The following is a 17,941-nucleotide window of genomic DNA, read 5'->3' on the forward strand; positions in this document are numbered from 1 at the left end:
ACATATATATACTCCGATTTTCCCTTCACAATTTTTCCCTTTTATATTTTTCTAAAGTAGGATAGTTTATAAATTAAAATACATGGGGAAACAGGGAAACATTTAAAATATTTTTTAAAAAAGAAAAAAAAAAAGAAAAAAAAGAAAAAAGGAAAAAAGGTAAAAAGGAAAAAAGGAAGCTTGTAGTTATGTACAGAAGACAGAAGCGTTACATCGTTAAGAAAAAATCTTGATAATATATATTGAACATTCTTATATTATACTGTATTTAATCTTATGTGATGTGTATTAGTGATAGTATTTTATTTTACTACATATTGTTGTACTGTGTTATACTGTGTTGTACTTCTTTTTTTTTTTTTTTTTTACCCCTTAGACGATTAAAAATGTGTTTGTATTGAAAATTGAAATAGTAGTAATTAACATCTATTGCGTAAAAAAAAAATAATTTCTAATAATTTATAATAGTTCATCATAAATTATGTTCGATATAAAAAGAAAAAAAATTTTAAAAAAACAAAAACCGAGGAAACAGGGAAAATAGATAAAACACCACTGTGCGAATTATTTTACACAATAAGAATATTTCACTAGTAAATAATTTGACACTTTGACATCTCGACAAAAAATATTTTGCACGATTTATTATCTATTGAATACTGCTAAAAATATTTTTTAATTTAAAAAAATTACACAGAATATTTCAGCACTTTAAGCGCAACAATGGATCAAAAAAAAAAAAAAAAAAAAAGGATAAAGGATAATAATAGTAAAAAAAAAAAAAATAAAAAATAATAATAATAATTTAGTTCTATTACGCCAATCTTCTTATTTGTATATAGTATTTTATTTCTGTAGCATTTTTCTATTTACGTAATATTTAGATTTTTTTTTTTTTTTTTTTCCCTTTCTCCTTATTTCACACACGTTTTAGAAAAAAAAAGGAAAATATTATAATATATTTATTCCTTTACTTTTCTTCCTTTTCTGTACTTCCCTTTCCTTTTTTACTAGTATAACCCCTCACGTGTTACTCAAATTTCATCCATAACAATGAGAACAAAATATACATTTGTTCCACCTAGTTTTTCCATTTTGCTATTTTTTTTTGTATTATGTGAAGATCAATATGTTAACTCAAAAGTAAATTGTTACACAAAAAATGAACCAATAGAAAAATTGAAAGAAAAAATAGAAAATTTAAAGAATAATGTAACAGATAATTTATCTAAAAATATTAAAGAAGATTTAGAATTATTAAATAAAAAAAATCAAATATTAGAATTATATCATCATGATCCTATATTACAACAGGGTGTTCGGGGTGTTTAGAAAAATAAATATGAAAAAAGAGAAGAAAAATATGCTAATAAATTAGATCATTTAGAACAAAATTGTGAAAGAGATGAAACAAGTAATACCAATAAAATTTTGATAAATGGGGAAAATGAAAGAGAACATAATGCGGATTTATTCATCGGACAAGGAGCAAATTCACAAGTTGAACTACTTGCTCAAGATACCACTGATAAAACTCCTGAGGAAGAAGGTGCAGGAGGAAAAGGACAAGAAGTTAGAAGAGCAGATGAACAAGCACCAGAAGCTAAAGGAGGCCAAGAAACAGTACCAGTATCAGAAAAACCAGGAGCAAGTGAAGAAAATAAAGGGGAGGAAAAAGAACCAGGAGCTGTAGAAGAATCAGAAGTGCCCGTAGCAGTTGCACAAAGAGTAAATCCAGATTCTCCAGCTCCCCAAGATGGGGAAAAACAGCCGCAGGACTCCGGGTTAATACCGAATCCCCTGATGAGGTTATGTGTTTACATTGTCTTTTTGAAGACATACTAAAGAATTGTGATGTGATAAAAAGAGAAAATAAGGCAAATAATGATAAATACAATGAGTTTACAAAGAAATTTGATATATATATCATGACTAAAAAAGAGTATAAAATGGTTAAGAAGTTGATTGAACCATTTTCTGAAAGAGGTAAAACAGAAGGTACACAAGCAAATGCAATAAATGAAGTTTTTAAAAAAGCATTAACAGATGATTTATATTATAAAGAATTTACCAATGTAATTCATGGTATTTATATCTATGTTAAACAGCACAGTTACTTAAATGAAAATAGCAGTGAAGAGTTATATAATAAAGCCCATGAAAATGCAATAAATATATTGGACACGATTATGGATAATTAAAATGTTGTAATGTAAAAAATTACTCTAAGCATTAGTATGTTTAATATCTATATATTTTGCTTTATTTTATTAGTTTTATTTTATTAGTTCTATTTTATTTGTTATGTTTTACGTTATTTGCTGTGTTTTATTAGTGTTATTTTATTTATTTTCGTAAGACACAGCATTTTTTATTTGTGCGTTTTCCCTCACATTTAAGCATATATGATACATACATAAAATAAAATTTTGAAAAACTTCTATATTAGTACTGCTAATATAAACAGGTGTATCTTTGTTGAATCAAATAACACAGTTCTGCTTTATGTACGAAAATACGCAAAAAAAAGAAAAAATATAAATTGGAAAATATAATAACAAGCACATATTCAACACAATAATTTTCGCTTCAATCCATAAGTGGACGCCTCGTATTTTTACCTTTTTTTCTTTTTGCCTTTAAATGATGTAATAGCTTAAATAAAATTTTCTCTTTTCCTGCTTAGTACACTGCCTTGTTGCTTTTAATTTGTATATTCATGCTTATATATAACATATACAGGCACGCGTTCCAGGGCGTCTTACCCTAGTACCCAAAAAACCAAAAGATGTCCATATGATACAGTGTTGTACATTTAAATATTTAAGTTGAACAAGAAAAGAAAAAAAAGAAATTATGCACACACAATTAAATAGATCGTAATTTTACTGCAGTGTTTTTAAAAATTTTAAGTTTTTAAATTAAAAAAAAATTCAAAAAAATGAATGGTCGACGGGAGAAAAAAAAAAAAAAAAATAAATATATATGTATATATATATAAATACGTACATAGTTACATATAAATTCCTAGTCACACTATTAAAAAACATATTTCCCTTTTTACGATTAACATACGTTAGTCCGCTTTAGTTTTATTTAAATGTGTGTAAACAATTTGAGCTGAAAAAATAAAAAAAAATTAAGATATAATAAACCAAGATATAATAAACCAAGATATAATAAACCAAGATACAATAAACCACGATATAATAAGACAAAATAAAATTAGATATAATAAGATATAATAAAACAAGATATAATAAGATAAATTAAAACTAGATATAATAAGATATAATAAAACAAGATGTAATAAAATAAGACATAATAAAATAATATATCTTGTTTTTTTTTTAAATTCGAATTTAAAATTAGGAATATGTTGTTTATTGTGCGCACCATTTTACAGTTTTTATTTCTGTCTTTAAAAAATAAAGTAAAACTTAACAAGACAAATATATTTTTTCTTCTTTTCTACTTCCATATGCACCTACTTTTTTTTGCGAAGTTGTCTTACATTTTTTAGGTGCATTACGCTCAGTTCAGTATTCATTTACGCAGTGCTCTATTCAATTCCTTCTTTAATAGTTTTCCTTTAGGTTAAATGTTTTTAAGAAATATGTGTACACATTAGTATAATAAATAGCTTCATTATCATTATTACAAATTTGCTTATTAGTATGACAGCTTTGGTATTTATGAAATTACTTCCCTTATTTTAAGAGCGTTTACATGAACAGTGCAGGGAAAAAAGAAAAAAAGAAGAAAACACAAAAAAAAAAATAAGAAAACACAAGAAAAAAAAGAAGAAAACACAAGAAAAAAAAGAAGAAAACACAAGAAAAAAAAGAAGAAAACACAAGAAAAAAAAGAAGAAAACACAAGAAAAAAAAGAAGAAAAACAAAAAAAAATAGAAAAATTAATGAAAGAATGGAACTTCAAAATTTCACACAATTTCCCATTAAAAACTTTTAACTGTGCATGGTTACTGTACATTCATTTGTCTTCACCTGTTCATTTGTTTATTCCCCTTTTTGTATTAACAAAAAAAAAAAAAAAATATTCGTAGCATTTCTTTTTCTCACTAATATTGCGTTATATGCATGAATATAAATGTACATATATATATATATATATATATATATATATATATGTGTATTACAGACCTAACATAAAACAATGAAAGGAAAAGTAATTTATTTTTTTTATTTTTTCCCCTTCTTTCTAGCCTCACTAAATTATGTATCATCTAGGAATCAAAATCCCCCTATACCATTGAACGAAACACTGAATGAAAACCAGAATGAAAGTCAACATGGCAATCAGAAAAATCAAGATGTAGATGTATTAGAAACATTAACAAAAAACATTACTACAGATGAGTTCAATTCCTTTAATAATAGCGATGAGAAAGAACAAAAAGGAAAAGAAACTATGAAGATATACAAAGGTGAAAGTGAGGCAAAAGAAGAAACTAACGAGGAGCCAGAAAAAAAAGAAAAATTTTTGGAAAATGTTGACAGTGTATTAAAACATAACAGTAATGTATTTCTGGGAAAAAATGCAAAAGGAGTTAGTACTGAAGTGATAGCTTCAGATGTTAATAGTACAGATGGAACAGTAACAAGCCCTAGTGTAAAATTATCGAAAGGAGTTGATGAAGTTCCTGCTTCTGCAGGCCCTGCAGATAAGCAAGTACGGCAAGATAACCCTGGGAACGATAACGCTGGTAATGATAACCCTGGTAATGATAACCCTGGTAACGATAACACTGATAAGGATAACCCTGGTGAAAAAGGAGATACAGAAGGAAAACCAGAAGAAAGCAGTTTAACTGTACCCGACCAGTCACCACCAATTCAACCACAAGACAGTACTTCTGAAACATTAGACAGTGCTGCTTTAAGAAATAATCAAATCGAAGGTAATGGACCGCGTAGTACAGTGTCAAGAGAACCCCAAGTAAGACACGCAGATCCTACTGCAGCTACTGTAAATTCCGCACCCTCACCAAATAGTGGAATAGAAATTTCAAATGGTAGCACATCTACACATAACAGTACAATAAACACAATCAAACATTTAGATAGACTGTATGATGAAATCCTTGCTGGAACAGAAATGACACAACGGGTACGTCATAGTCATAGAATGAGTGAGCGTAACCATAATAGTAGTAATAATATTAATACTAAATATGAGCAATTTAAAAAAGAATTTAATGAATATATTATGAATGAAAAGGAGTATGAAATGATGAAGAATCTTATTGACACTGTTTTTTCTAAAGGTAAGGTAGGGACTGAGAAAAAAAATGCACTACATGAACTGTTTAAGAATGCATTAGAAAATGATAATTTTAAAGAACAGTTCAAAAATGTTATGTATGGTATTTATAGTTTTACTAAACGGCACAGTTATCTAAGAGGTGATGTAACAACAAACAATGAATTTTACGATAAATTTTATGACAATGCGGTTAGTCTACTAGACACATTGCTAATTAAGTGAATTATACGAAATAATTTTACTACATATACTACCTCGTTGCTTTTATTCCCACGCTCTTCTGTTCATAAACGTTGCTACCTCTGAACATGCGTGTGCATATACAAGCACATTATGCATATGTATATTGCATATATATATATATATACATATGCACATATATTTATATGCGCAGTGTACTTGTATATGCTAGCGGGTCAAATGGAGTAATAAACTATATTTACAGCATTGTACATCACTAATAGTTAATATTTTTTTTTTTTTTTTTTCAAACACTTTTTAAATATGTATTCAGTTGTACTCTTGAAGGTATATATGAAAACTCTGAAAAAAAAAAAATAATAATAAATTCATAAACACATAAACAATAATAGTAAAAATGGACTTTTCTAAATTCTCCGTATTTTATAACTGTGAATAGATTGCTATTCAAACGATATTTCCAATTTTTTTTTTTGTCATTATAGAATAAATTTCTATATCAAAAATTTGCAATTTTTTTTTTTTTTTTATAGTTTTAATTACCTGTGTGACGTGCAAAAATAAAATAAAAATGAACATTTTTGTTTATTTGATTTTTTTTAACATTTTTCTCCCAAATATGAACACTCTACGTTTATATTTATATTTATATATATATGTATATATATATATATGGATGCGTTCACATGTGAGCCCACCTACACGCGCACACACATGTACATTTACATTAGCCATATATGCATATGAATAAGCCTGTACGGAGCAGTTGTAATATTGATAATTTCGTTTAACTGCAATACAAAATAAAATATTCTAAAATGGAATGTACAAATTACGTTTTAATAATACAACAAACAAAAGGATATATATGCCTATGTTCATTCTTTCATTATTTAATGAATGCAATCATAACGCTGTAGTATAACAACACTTATGAATAAACATACATGTATGTGTACACCTACACACACATATACATATATATATATATATTTACGGTTTAACAACATGGGCAATTTTTGCTTTTTTGATACCCTTGAAAAACATGATCAATCGTTTTTGAAATTTTTAAAAAAGACAATTTTTTTTGGATAAGTTGTATCAATTAAAAAACCATTTTTAAAATGCAAAAGCAAAAAGGTTAGATGTGAAATAAAAATTGGCAAAAAAGGATGGACATGAATTTTTTTTTTTTTTTTTCTAGCTTTGTAGTATTTTTTCATTATATATATCTTATGCATATGAGTGTATAAAATTGTATTTTTATATATTTATTATATACACGTACATGCATTTTTTTTATTGCGAGATATTTTTCCTTTGTGCAATATTATGCTTGTGCATTTAGAAGCTTTGCATTTTTCTGTTTGCACGTTTTTCCGCTTTGCATTTTTCTTTTTGTGCATTTTATTGCTTTCCATTTTGCCCTTTGTGCAGTTTTGGGCCTTCTTTTTACATCTTTATGTTTTTCCTTCTAGCATTTTACCGCTTTTAGTTTTTCCTCTTTGCATTTTACGGATTGCATTTTACTATTTTGCATTTTACGGATTTGCATTTTACGGATTTGCATTTTACGGATTTGCATTTTGCGGATTTGCATTTTACTGCTATGCGTTTTACCGCTATGCGTTTTACTGCTATGCATTTTACTGCTATGCGTTTTACTGCTTTGTATTTAACCTCATTCACATTTTCCCGCTTTTCATTTTTTTTCGCTACGCCATTTGTTCCATTGTGAATTTATTTCGTTAAGTGCATTTTTTCGATAAAGGTATTTTTTTCGACCTAGGTGTTTTTTCGTTAAAAATAATTTTTACCTACAGTTTATTACCAGGATATCCTATGCAGTTTTTATTTTTTCGTTATTTATACTTTTTTGAAAGAGCAACAAATTTTAACGTTTTCATTTTATTCTATTTAAAATTTTTTTTTATATATTTTTTTTTTTGCGCGTAAATTTTAGAACATATTAATGTGCTAAATAATACTTATATGTATTTATGTACACAAATATACATGTGCATATATATATATATATAAATATATACATATATATGTACATATATATATACATATATATATACATATATATATACATATATACATGTATAATACATACCTACCTACGTATACGTGTTTATATAGGAGAAATTTTTAGCTAAAACAATGAATAGAAAAATTATCATTTTTTCTGTTTTCCTATTTTCATTACATTCTATGTCATCGCGTCATGTTCAAAGGGACACAGGAGTGAAAAATGACAAAAAGAATGATTTTCACCAAGGAAAGGAAACAGAAGGTAATAATAAGAATTCCATTTTAAAAGAAGGTATAAGAAATGTATTCCATGAAATGAACGAATCAGAAGAAAAAACTAAGGAAGAATTAGAAAATAATAATGATGAAGAATCATTTATTGCGCAGAGTTCGTCGAATTATTCCGAACAGGATAAGAAAAATAAAAATAATGATTCAAAGATTGAAGAAAAAACATCGGAAAGTATGAAATTTTTTGGTCAATCTTCAAATGATAATAATAGTGGAGGCGGTGAAGAAATACTACAAACTGATGTGCCAGCTCATAATGAAAATGGTTCGGGTATAGGAGAGCCAGGAAATAATGTTGAAAATAATCCAAATGATAATAACAGTGGTACTAACACAACGGAAGCGAAATATACAGATCAACTTTTTGAAGAAATAATTGCAAATTTAAGTAATAAAAATGGATCCAATGAACATAATTATCATAATGAATATAATGAGTTTAAAAAAGAATATGACATGTTTATTACTATGAATGAAAATGAATATGAAATAATTCAAAAACTACTTGATGCCTTTTCTGTACATAACACACATATTTGTAAAGAACCTGATTCTGTATATGAAGCCATTAAAAAAACTATTACTGATAAAACGTATTGTAATGAATTGAAAACTTTTGTACAAGGTATTTATAATTATGCTAAAGGTCGCAATAATTTAAGAGGCGAAGGAACTAAAGGAGAATTATATATGACATTATTTGAAAATCTTTTGAAGTTACTAAGTTCAATTTGAATTGCTGTTAAGTATAAACATTTTCTTTAATTTTGTCCAACTTTCCTTAATTCTCCATAATTCTCGTAATTTCGGGAAACAAAAATTACACATATATATATGTATGTATATGTATACATATGTACGTATATGTATATATATGTATGTATGTGTATGTATATGTACGTATATATATCTTACGAGAAAATAAAAGCATAAATGAATTATAAGGAAAAATTTTAAATAAAATTTTTTTTTTTTTTTTTTTTTTTGTTTTGTTTTTTTGAAACACACAAGTTGTAATGGGATAAAAAAAAAAAAATTGAGCTTAACATTTCATCCATCTTTTTTTCCTAAATATATTTAAAAAGGATGACCTCTGTAAACATGTAATCACTACATTAAAACGATTATATTTTAAGCTACTTACAACTTGTAATTGAGAATAAATTTATATGTGCAAAAAGTAATTTAAAGAGGGTAAAAAAAGAGCAAAAATAAAAGGTTGATATAAATCCAGTGAACAAGTTGTACCTTCCGCGCCTGGAAGCTATATGAGGAAAAAGTTTGTTATACCAGTACAACACTGCCATTTAAGCTCAGTTTTCACATGCGCGTAAATTATCTTCACACACTTAATGTATTTTTTGTTCAGAGAATTTTCCTCTTTAATAAAATATACGCAAATGTACAAGCATATACGCATTTATATATATATATAATACATACATACATAAATGATGAGACAAATTTTGGCTAGTTGATTTTTTTTTTTTTTTTTTTTTTATATCTTTATTTTTTCACTCACATTGCGGGTAAAGGTAAATTACACTAGCCTTGCACAACGTAACAGTACCAAATTTTACGTTTTTATAATTTGTTTTAAAAAGTATTAAAAGAACAAGTGCTCTTTTTTTCTCCTTTTTTTTTGACTATTATTGGTATCATCCCTATTACGAAAATATTGATTTAACACTAAGCGGAGGAATTACACAATGGGAGATCAAGTAGGCGTATATATGTACAAAAAAAAAATAAAAAAAATTTAAATTGTTGATAAACGAGAATTATAAAATTATGACAAGGTCTTAATAGAACAAACTGCAACTGAAACTGCAACTGAAACTGCAACTGAAACTGCAACTGAAACTGCAACTGAAACTGCAACTGAAACTGCAACTGAAACTGCAACTAAAACTGCAACTGAAACTACAAATACAAATACAAATACAACTAAGACTAAAAGTGAGGCAAACTAATGTTAACGAAGTTACAAAATGAGCAAGCATTTTCGCGAGTCTCACCTGGTGAACATAATAATTGAATATGCTCACAAGTTAACAGAGTAGACGCGGAAAGTCGAGCAATAGGATAACCTCCATCATATATAATCAAACGGTTCTAATAAGTGATACACCTTCACATACAAAAGCTAGAGGAATATCCTAACAGAGATATAATCATTGAAGTGAAAGGAGATAGAATATACGAACATATACAACTAAGTTTTACATAACCACTAACCCCAGATCATCACTTCGTTACAGAATAAACATCAGAGTAAACAAGTGCATAAATTTAAAGTTAACTCATATATGTTACAAAAGAAAAGAGTGTTGGACATACAAAAAAAAGCACATGCAATTACTTGCAGCATCTGTTCGAGAATTCAAAAGGTAGAAATGCTGTTTCATTTGAACAGGTTATATACGTCAACATATCTAATATTAAGCGCTTTAGGGAAACACTACGAGGATATATACTAAACATTTCAAAATAAAACTAATGATGTGCAATGTTCTATTCAGGAAGTCAGGTGATATAATGATAATAACCAAGAATATAATAAATTTACTATGAATGATACATAGTATAATATTGTTAAAAAAAAAAGCACATGCCTGTTTCAAAGATGGTGCAAAAGAGGGTTTGTATTAGTACTCGTTTGACTGGTATAATTACCAAAAGCTTTAAAAACATCATAACATAACACATTTCGAAAAGAATTCCAAAAATTTATGTATGGTACATTTATACCTTTGCTAATTGTTGTAAATACATGCAAGTTGAAGGGATGAATAGTGCAGATCTGTATAAGGTTCCGCTTAAAAATACGTACCATTACGAAATAGTGAGTTATGTGAACTGAAGAAAGAACAGCTATTTTACTTTATATTTTTTTTTATGTATTGTGTTACATTATTAGTTACATACCTTTTATTTTTTTTTTTTTTTGTATGCACTTGTCATTAAAGGTCCAATTAATTTTATAAGATAAAAGTTAAAAATGAAATTTTTTTTTTTTTTTTAACTGACCTTGCAATAATTTGCATATATGAATATGTTACATAATTATGTAGGTTGTAAGGTAAAAGTAGTAAAGCTATTATTTAAAATAATTTCCATAGTTACACGAATGAAAAACAAAATAATAAATTAAAATAAAATAAAATAAAATAAAAGACAAAAGAGAAAACAGAAAACTGCATACAATTTGGGAATGTTCATTTTTATAATTATTTGTACTGAAGCAGTTTTCCGAAATGATATTACTTCATTTTAATTTACGTTAATTTAATTTTTTTCAGTTTATTTTAATTTATTCTAATTTTTTTCAATTTATTCTAGTTTTTTTCAATTTATTCTAATTTTTTTCAATTTATTTTAATTTACTCTAATTTATTTTAATTTACTGTAATTTATTTTAATTTACTCTAATTTACTCTAATTTATTCTAATTTATTTTAATTTAATTTATTTTAATTAACTTCCATTTCAATTTATTTGTGTATTTTATATTTTTTTTTTTCTCCAATTTTTGACACAATTTGGTTACACTGACCCGTTTTCTCTTCCGTGCTCATGGCTATATTTTTTAGAAATTAACTGCTCTGATTGAATTTAAAAAAATATATATTTTTTCTTTAAATATTTTAAAACGTTAATATAATAAATATATTAAACATAAATTGGTGTATTTCACAATGCTAAAACTTACAGTGCTGTGAAATTTTATTATATTATAAAAAAATTAATATTGCACAGTTTGAGGATACGAAAAAAGAGAAAATGTGTAATATGTTTGTTCTCTCAGTAGGCAATTAAATTGGAAATATAACAATTACAAAAAAAAAAAAAAAAAAAAAAAAAATTGGTCAACTCGTAGCAAAACACTATTTGAATATAATTATAATTTATTTTTAATTGTTTTTTATTACTTAAGGTGAATTGAGTGATATTCCTTATTTTGTTAAAGTGTATGCATATATGTATGCGTAAGTGCACACATAAATACGCAAATAAATACGTACATAAATACACAAATAAATACAAACTTAAATATTTACATACATACGCACATTCCTGTTAACCTCTTTTTGGTGTCTGCTTATTCCTGTGCCTACTTTAGGGGTAAAACAATTTCACACTACCATTTCAGCGCATCGTACAATTATATTTTACAAATTTATTATTCTACTTAAAAAGAATGAAGGGGAATGTTAAAATTTATTTGTTCCTTTTTTTTTATTTTACGTGCACCATGTATCGTCTGATAACAAGTCGAACTTAAGAGGAAAGAATTACAATTTGGATGGTTATATAGTAGATGTATTGCAAAAAAAACTGGGAAATATACATAACATTGGCCAGAATAATGCTAGCGACAGTTTTAACAAAAAACTTGAGATTTTAAAAAAGCAAATTGAAAAAATACAAAAGTATGAAACCGAGTATGGAGGAAAAGGTTATGAAGATATTTTGGACAGTGAATTCCAAGATGAGTCAGGAAAAAAAAAAAAAAAAATTTTCGGAATGGATGAGGATGATTTAGACAATTATGACGAAGATTTTTTGGGGCAAAGTGCAAAAGGAGGTCAGCATGCTACAAATAGTGCCAATGGAGACGTAACAAGTACTCAACTTACGAATGATCAATCAACTGAACAAGTAAATGGCCAATCATCCTCAAAAACCGCAGTAGCTGCAGCAGGACAATTAGATCAAAAGGTTAATACAGATGGTAGTTTACCAAATAACCAAACATTAGCCACATCTACATCTAGTGGATCCTCACCAACAAATAACCCAAGCGCATCAGGAGGATCAGGTGCACAAGATGAGCGAAGTGAAAATTCTGAACTTACCCCAGAAAACGCACAAAATTCCTCTGAAAAAGGTCAAGAAGGTACACCCCAAACATTACCTAGTTCACCTACTGCAAGCAATCCATCCATACAAGCATCAACCAGTGGAAATAGTATTCCTGGGAAGGTTGCAAATGAATCATCTAAGGTTAAACACTTAGACAAAATATATGACGACCTTCTTGAAACATCAGAGACAAAAAACGAAATCGATCAAACTCCATACCATACAAAATATAACGATTTTAAAAGAGAGTATGACGACTTTACTATGAATGATAAGGAGTATGATATGGTTAAGAAACTCTTTCAAGAGTGTTTTAAAAATGGTGCAGGGGAGGGTTCAAATACGACTTGTTTGATTGATGTATTTAAAAAAGCGTTAGAAGATAATATATTTCGAAAAAAATTTGAAAATTTTATGAACGGTATTTACAGTTTTGCTAAGCGTCATAATTATTTAAATGACGAACGAATAAGTAATGAGGAGCAGTACAACGCTTTACTCAAAAATGCTTTAACTTCATTGAATACATTATAAAATAGAATGGACGAAGAGCAGTTATTTTATTTTACACCTTTTTTATATGTTCTTTTTTGTTTTCAAATGTATGACTATATTTCAGCAAACGTTTGCGAATATATATTTTAATCATATGTATCGCTGCGTTTGGACAAATTTTTTTTTTTTTTTTTACTTATCCTGGCATTAAATTGTATATTCATCTGTTACTCAACTAAACAAGTCATATATTAACATTCTGTTCTTTTTTCTGGTCCAATATTACAATTTCGAAAATGTGGTCATTTTCACAAACGACTTGAGCATATATTTGTACAGTTACATGTTATGAGAATGTTTTTTAACGAAATTTTTTTTTTTTTTTTTTTTTTTTTTTTTTTTTTTTTTTTTTTTTTTTTTTTTTTTTTTTTTTTTTTTGTTTTATTATTTTATTTTATTTTTTTATTATTATTTCTTTTGTTTTTGTTGTTTTTGTTTTTACGAATATATTGCCCTAATGACTTCCTTCACATTTACCCGTTTTGCTTCCTTTTCTTTTGAAAATATAAATAGATTTAACCTATAAAAGCTGCCCTTTTTTTTACCATCTCAAAAAAAGAAATTTAATGACTATGTTAACGAATTGTCATTCTGCTGATATTTATAAGAGTTATATATTAAGCTAACTGCGAATAAAAATAATGCGCATTTTTTTTATTTGAAAAAATACATTTTAATGATGGCATAAAAGAGGAAAACTGAAATTTCTTGATACTTTGAGCGTAAAGTAAAAATGAACATGCAATTAAAATTTTAAAAATATTTTGTCGACCCTTGGTGCGCCGGACTTAACCATTATAATTATTTATTTTATGACAATTTAATTTTTTATTGAACTTTGTTGTATTTATAATAATTTTTGCGAACAATTTTTGCGAACAATTGATACGAACAGTTAGTGCGAACAGTTGGTGTGAACAAGTTTCCTTTTCAATTTATATGGGAATGCATGCATACAAGTGTGTGGGAGAATGCGCATGTGTGTGTCTGTATGCACACATATATGTATATGCATGTATACCCAAATGCATAAAAGGAAACTTCAGTTCACATTTTTCCTTTAACATATTGCACACGATTTAGGTAAAATAAAAAAAAAAAAAAAAAAAAAAAAAATTGCATCAGTATGCTGGTACACCACAGTTCATAACAGATTTGCTTATTTACAATTTTCTCAAAAAATAATGAAAAGAAAAAATATATTTTGTTTTTCCCTCTTCTTATTTTTGTTGCGTTATGTATCATCAAAAGACAAATATGAAGATGAACAAAAAAATTATAATAATCAACATGTTCTATTAAATATAATAAAAGACAAATTAGAGAAATTACAAGGTGGAATAATAACGAATAAGGTATCAGATACTTTGAATAAAGACTTCAAATCATTAAAAAAACGAATGGAGGAATTGGAAAAATATGAAAAAAAATATACTGAAGGAAATATTGAGAATATTTTAAAAAATGAATCTGAAGAATCGTTAGGGGATAAAAAACAAATTTTGGGGGTAGATGAGGATGAGTATAACTGGGATTTTTTGGGACAAGGTAACACTATGACTAAAGGAGAAGACAATGAAGAGGGTGCGGATGATAATGAGGATGAAGAGGGCGAAGAGGATGGAACAGCTTTAGAATTAAAATCTAAAGGTGAACAAGATACTTCCATGTTAGCGCAGGGAGCAGAAAAAATATCGACTGAACTTCAAGGAGGTGCACAACCTACTAGTGAATCAAGTAATGAGGTACAAGAGCAAAGTGGAGGGACGGACGTGCGTACAACAAGAGACCCTGCAGTAGCAGAAGCAAAAACACCACTAGAAAATAGTCCTAGTGCACAATCAAATACACCATCTACAGGAGAAAACGAAGCTAAAGCAGCTTCTCAAGATCAAGCTAAAGAACGTCAACCAGTTGAAAGCGCATTAGTTAATGCAGAGCATGGCCCTACACAAGGTAGTAATATAAGCACCCCAAAAGTTCAGTACTTGGACAAATTGTTTGATGATTATCTTATAGCTTCAGATAAAAAAAAAGAAATAAATGTTCATAAATATCATAGAAAATATAATGATTTTAAAAAAGCATATGAATTTACTATGAATGATAATGAGTATAAAATTGTTAAAGAACTTTTTGATTTTTATTTCAAAAAAGGGGAAGAAGAGAGTTCAAATGCATCCAATTTGATTAATTTGTTTAAAAAGGTCTTGGATGATAATGTATTTCGAAAAGAGTTTGATAATATCATGCATGGTATTTATGGATTTGCTAAACGTTATACTTACTTAAGAGGGGATAGAACAAACGATGAGAATGTGTATAAGGAGCTGTTTAAAAATATGCTAAGTTTGTCAAACATTGTGTAGGTTACGTTATGGGCAATAGTGTTAGTTGATCATTTGTCTATTATTTTATATTTTGTATTTTAATTTATTGTATATTTTAATTTATATTTTGTTTTATATTTTTTTTTTTTTTTTTGTCATTCATCTGTTTGCATGTTAATTTTTGGCTCAGCTGAGCAGGTCTCAAAAGAATTTTATTTTTTTAAAAGGACAGCGCAAAATTTTAAGCTTTTTATTCGTGAAGTTGTATATCATATTATATCGTATCATATCATATTTTTTCGTAAAATTTTTTTTTTATTAAAAATTATTTTGTAAGATATTTTGTTAAAAATTATTCCATTTCGTTTTATTAAAAATTATTCTATTTTGTTTTGTTTTATTTTATTATTATTTTTTTCTTCTTCTTATTTATCGTTCACGCCAAGGTTTTACTAAATCAACAAGCTAAATCGTTAACTTCAAAATGTATGTTCTGTACCGAACATATTGTGATTCGGGTGCTAATCATTCTTAAATTTATTATGCTACATGTTTTTAAGAGATTATACATAAGTGCAATACAGTTATAACATTTTACTGTTTTTCCATTTTGTAGTAGAAGTAAAAATTTGTAACCCTGAAAAAATGCGTTTCTACAAAATCGGAAAAAGTATAACATTTCAAATTTGTTCGTTTGAATACTCTTGTACACCGTATATGCCCATATGAGAAGGTAATTTTGGTTTGTAGACATGCGAAATACTCTGATTTAATCGCCATTTATATTTTGACTTATATTTTTATGTTTCTTAAAAAATTTTTATCGCTCTTAACAGGTAAGAATCATGGTTTCACTTTCCTGAAATGTTTATATATATATATATGCACACACATGTAATACATGCACGAAATAATAAATATCGACTGTATTTTTATTTTATGCTAACAAGTTTTAAACTTTACTATCAATTTGTGCATAATAATTTTAATTAATAAATTTTTTTATTCATTTATTGCTTATATACCGTTCTATGTGCATTTTAAACAAAAACAAAATTTCGCCAATATTTTGGCATGCTACCAGTCATATCACACAAATTTATTATTTTTATTAAAAAGTATAAATGACAAAGTTAAAATTTTTTGACTATTTTTTATTTTATATGTAATATGCATTGTGTGATAACAAATTTAACATGAAGGGGATGAATTGCAATATAGATGCTGATGTAGTAAATATTTGGGAAAAAAAAAAAAAAAAATAGTATATATACTACTGGTGAGAATAGTTATAAAGTCAACTTTAACCAAAAATTTTGACTTGTCAGACAAACAAATTGAAAAAATACAAAATTATGAAGGTGAGTTTGCATTGTAAGGATATGAAGATATTAAGATGTTAAGATATATTAGACAAAGAACTTTATGACAAGTCAAGAAAAAAAAAAAAAAAAAAAAGGAAAATTTCCGAAAGGACCAGTATGAATAAATAGTTACTACTAATATTTTTTTAGGACAAAGTAAAGAATAACGAAACGTAAGAGGGATAAAAATAAAGCAGATAAAGGTGCAAAACGTGGTTCAGTATAACCTCCAAAGGAAAAATCGCTTCCTGAAGCTGCTGATAGATAAAACGAAGGCTCTTCTGAAGGCAGCGTGTTCCAAGTAATGTTTCCCTCACTAGAAACATATACACGGGTACACATATTGACGCACCAACCAACAAAGGAATACACTATGTATCACCCATGGTAGGAAATGCACAAAGTGTAGACATTTTAGGCGGACGAGGGCAAACGAGTTGAAATAACGTCAGAAGGTTTAGGAGGAAGACGACAATTAAGAACCCTCCTCTTCCCCATTTAGTGCAAATGCACATGCTTCACTAGTACACCCTACTGCTGTACCTGGACCAAGTGCAAAAAATGGTAGGATATGGGAATAATCTTCTGTTCAAAAAGTGAATGAAAATATATCTGGCGTTAGGTACGTAGATAAACCGTATGATAATGTCCTTATTTATAAAAATAATGAAATGCATCAATGTAAAAAAAATATAAAAATGAACTTTTTCAAAAAAAAAAAAAAAAAATATGATTATAATATGGATGATAAGAAATGAAGTATGATATGGGTAAAAAAACTTTCCAAAGATTGTTTCAACAAAGGGAGTGGAGATGACTCAAGAGAAGTCAATTATAGTGATGTTTTTAAAAGAGATTTACAGGATAATACATTTCTCAAGGATTTCAAAAACATCGTACATGGTTATTTATGGCTTTGCTAAACATCCTACTTAACTAATAGGTGAGCGAACAAAAGATGACGATGCATAAAATGCCATTTTTAAAAACTTTTCGTACGTAATTGACGC

At 27.4% G+C, this 17,941-nt stretch overlaps 4 protein-coding genes and 3 pseudogenes across 4 annotated transcripts, besides 3 other annotated features; all 7 read left to right on the forward strand.

Annotated features, from left to right (window-relative positions):
* Positions 1–1,053: 1,053 nt before the first annotated feature.
* PmUG01_12029400 lies at positions 1,054–2,201 on the forward strand (annotated as a pseudogene).
* Positions 1,054–2,201: a sequence feature (MSP7-like protein, putative, pseudogene).
* A 1,976-nt stretch (positions 2,202–4,177) lies between these two features.
* On the forward strand, positions 4,178–5,509 carry PmUG01_12029500 (MSP7-like protein, putative; the record flags this gene model as incomplete). The annotated part of the gene is made up of 1 exon (XM_029006498.1): positions 4,178–5,509. The coding sequence occupies one exon, from the start codon at positions 4,178–4,180 to the stop codon at positions 5,507–5,509; it is 1,332 nt and encodes a 443-aa protein (XP_028862981.1).
* Positions 5,510–7,654: 2,145 nt separating this feature from the next.
* Positions 7,655–8,551, forward strand: PmUG01_12029600 (MSP7-like protein, putative; the record flags this gene model as incomplete). Its single annotated transcript, XM_029006499.1, has 1 exon — positions 7,655–8,551. The coding sequence occupies one exon, from the start codon at positions 7,655–7,657 to the stop codon at positions 8,549–8,551; it is 897 nt and encodes a 298-aa protein (XP_028862982.1).
* A 1,779-nt stretch (positions 8,552–10,330) lies between these two features.
* Positions 10,331–10,468, forward strand: PmUG01_12029700 (annotated as a pseudogene).
* Positions 10,331–10,468: a sequence feature (MSP7-like protein, fragment, pseudogene).
* Positions 10,469–12,017: 1,549 nt separating this feature from the next.
* Positions 12,018–13,216, forward strand: PmUG01_12029800 (MSP7-like protein, putative; the record flags this gene model as incomplete). The annotated part of the gene is given in 2 exon segments (XM_029006501.1): positions 12,018–12,083; positions 12,098–13,216. 2 exon segments carry the CDS (start codon positions 12,018–12,020, stop codon positions 13,214–13,216), a joined length of 1,185 nt encoding a protein of 394 aa, XP_028862983.1.
* Positions 13,217–14,421: 1,205 nt separating this feature from the next.
* On the forward strand, positions 14,422–15,606 carry PmUG01_12029900 (MSP7-like protein, putative; the record flags this gene model as incomplete). Its single annotated transcript, XM_029006502.1, has 1 exon — positions 14,422–15,606. The coding sequence occupies one exon, from the start codon at positions 14,422–14,424 to the stop codon at positions 15,604–15,606; it is 1,185 nt and encodes a 394-aa protein (XP_028862984.1).
* Positions 15,607–17,521: 1,915 nt separating this feature from the next.
* Positions 17,522–17,854, forward strand: PmUG01_12030000 (annotated as a pseudogene).
* Positions 17,522–17,854: a sequence feature (MSP7-like protein, pseudogene).
* Positions 17,855–17,941: the final 87 nt, after the last annotated feature.

Source organism: Plasmodium malariae (assembly GCF_900090045.1).
Source record: "Plasmodium malariae genome assembly, chromosome: 12".
NCBI classification, from domain to species: Eukaryota; Apicomplexa; class Aconoidasida; order Haemosporida; family Plasmodiidae; genus Plasmodium; species Plasmodium malariae.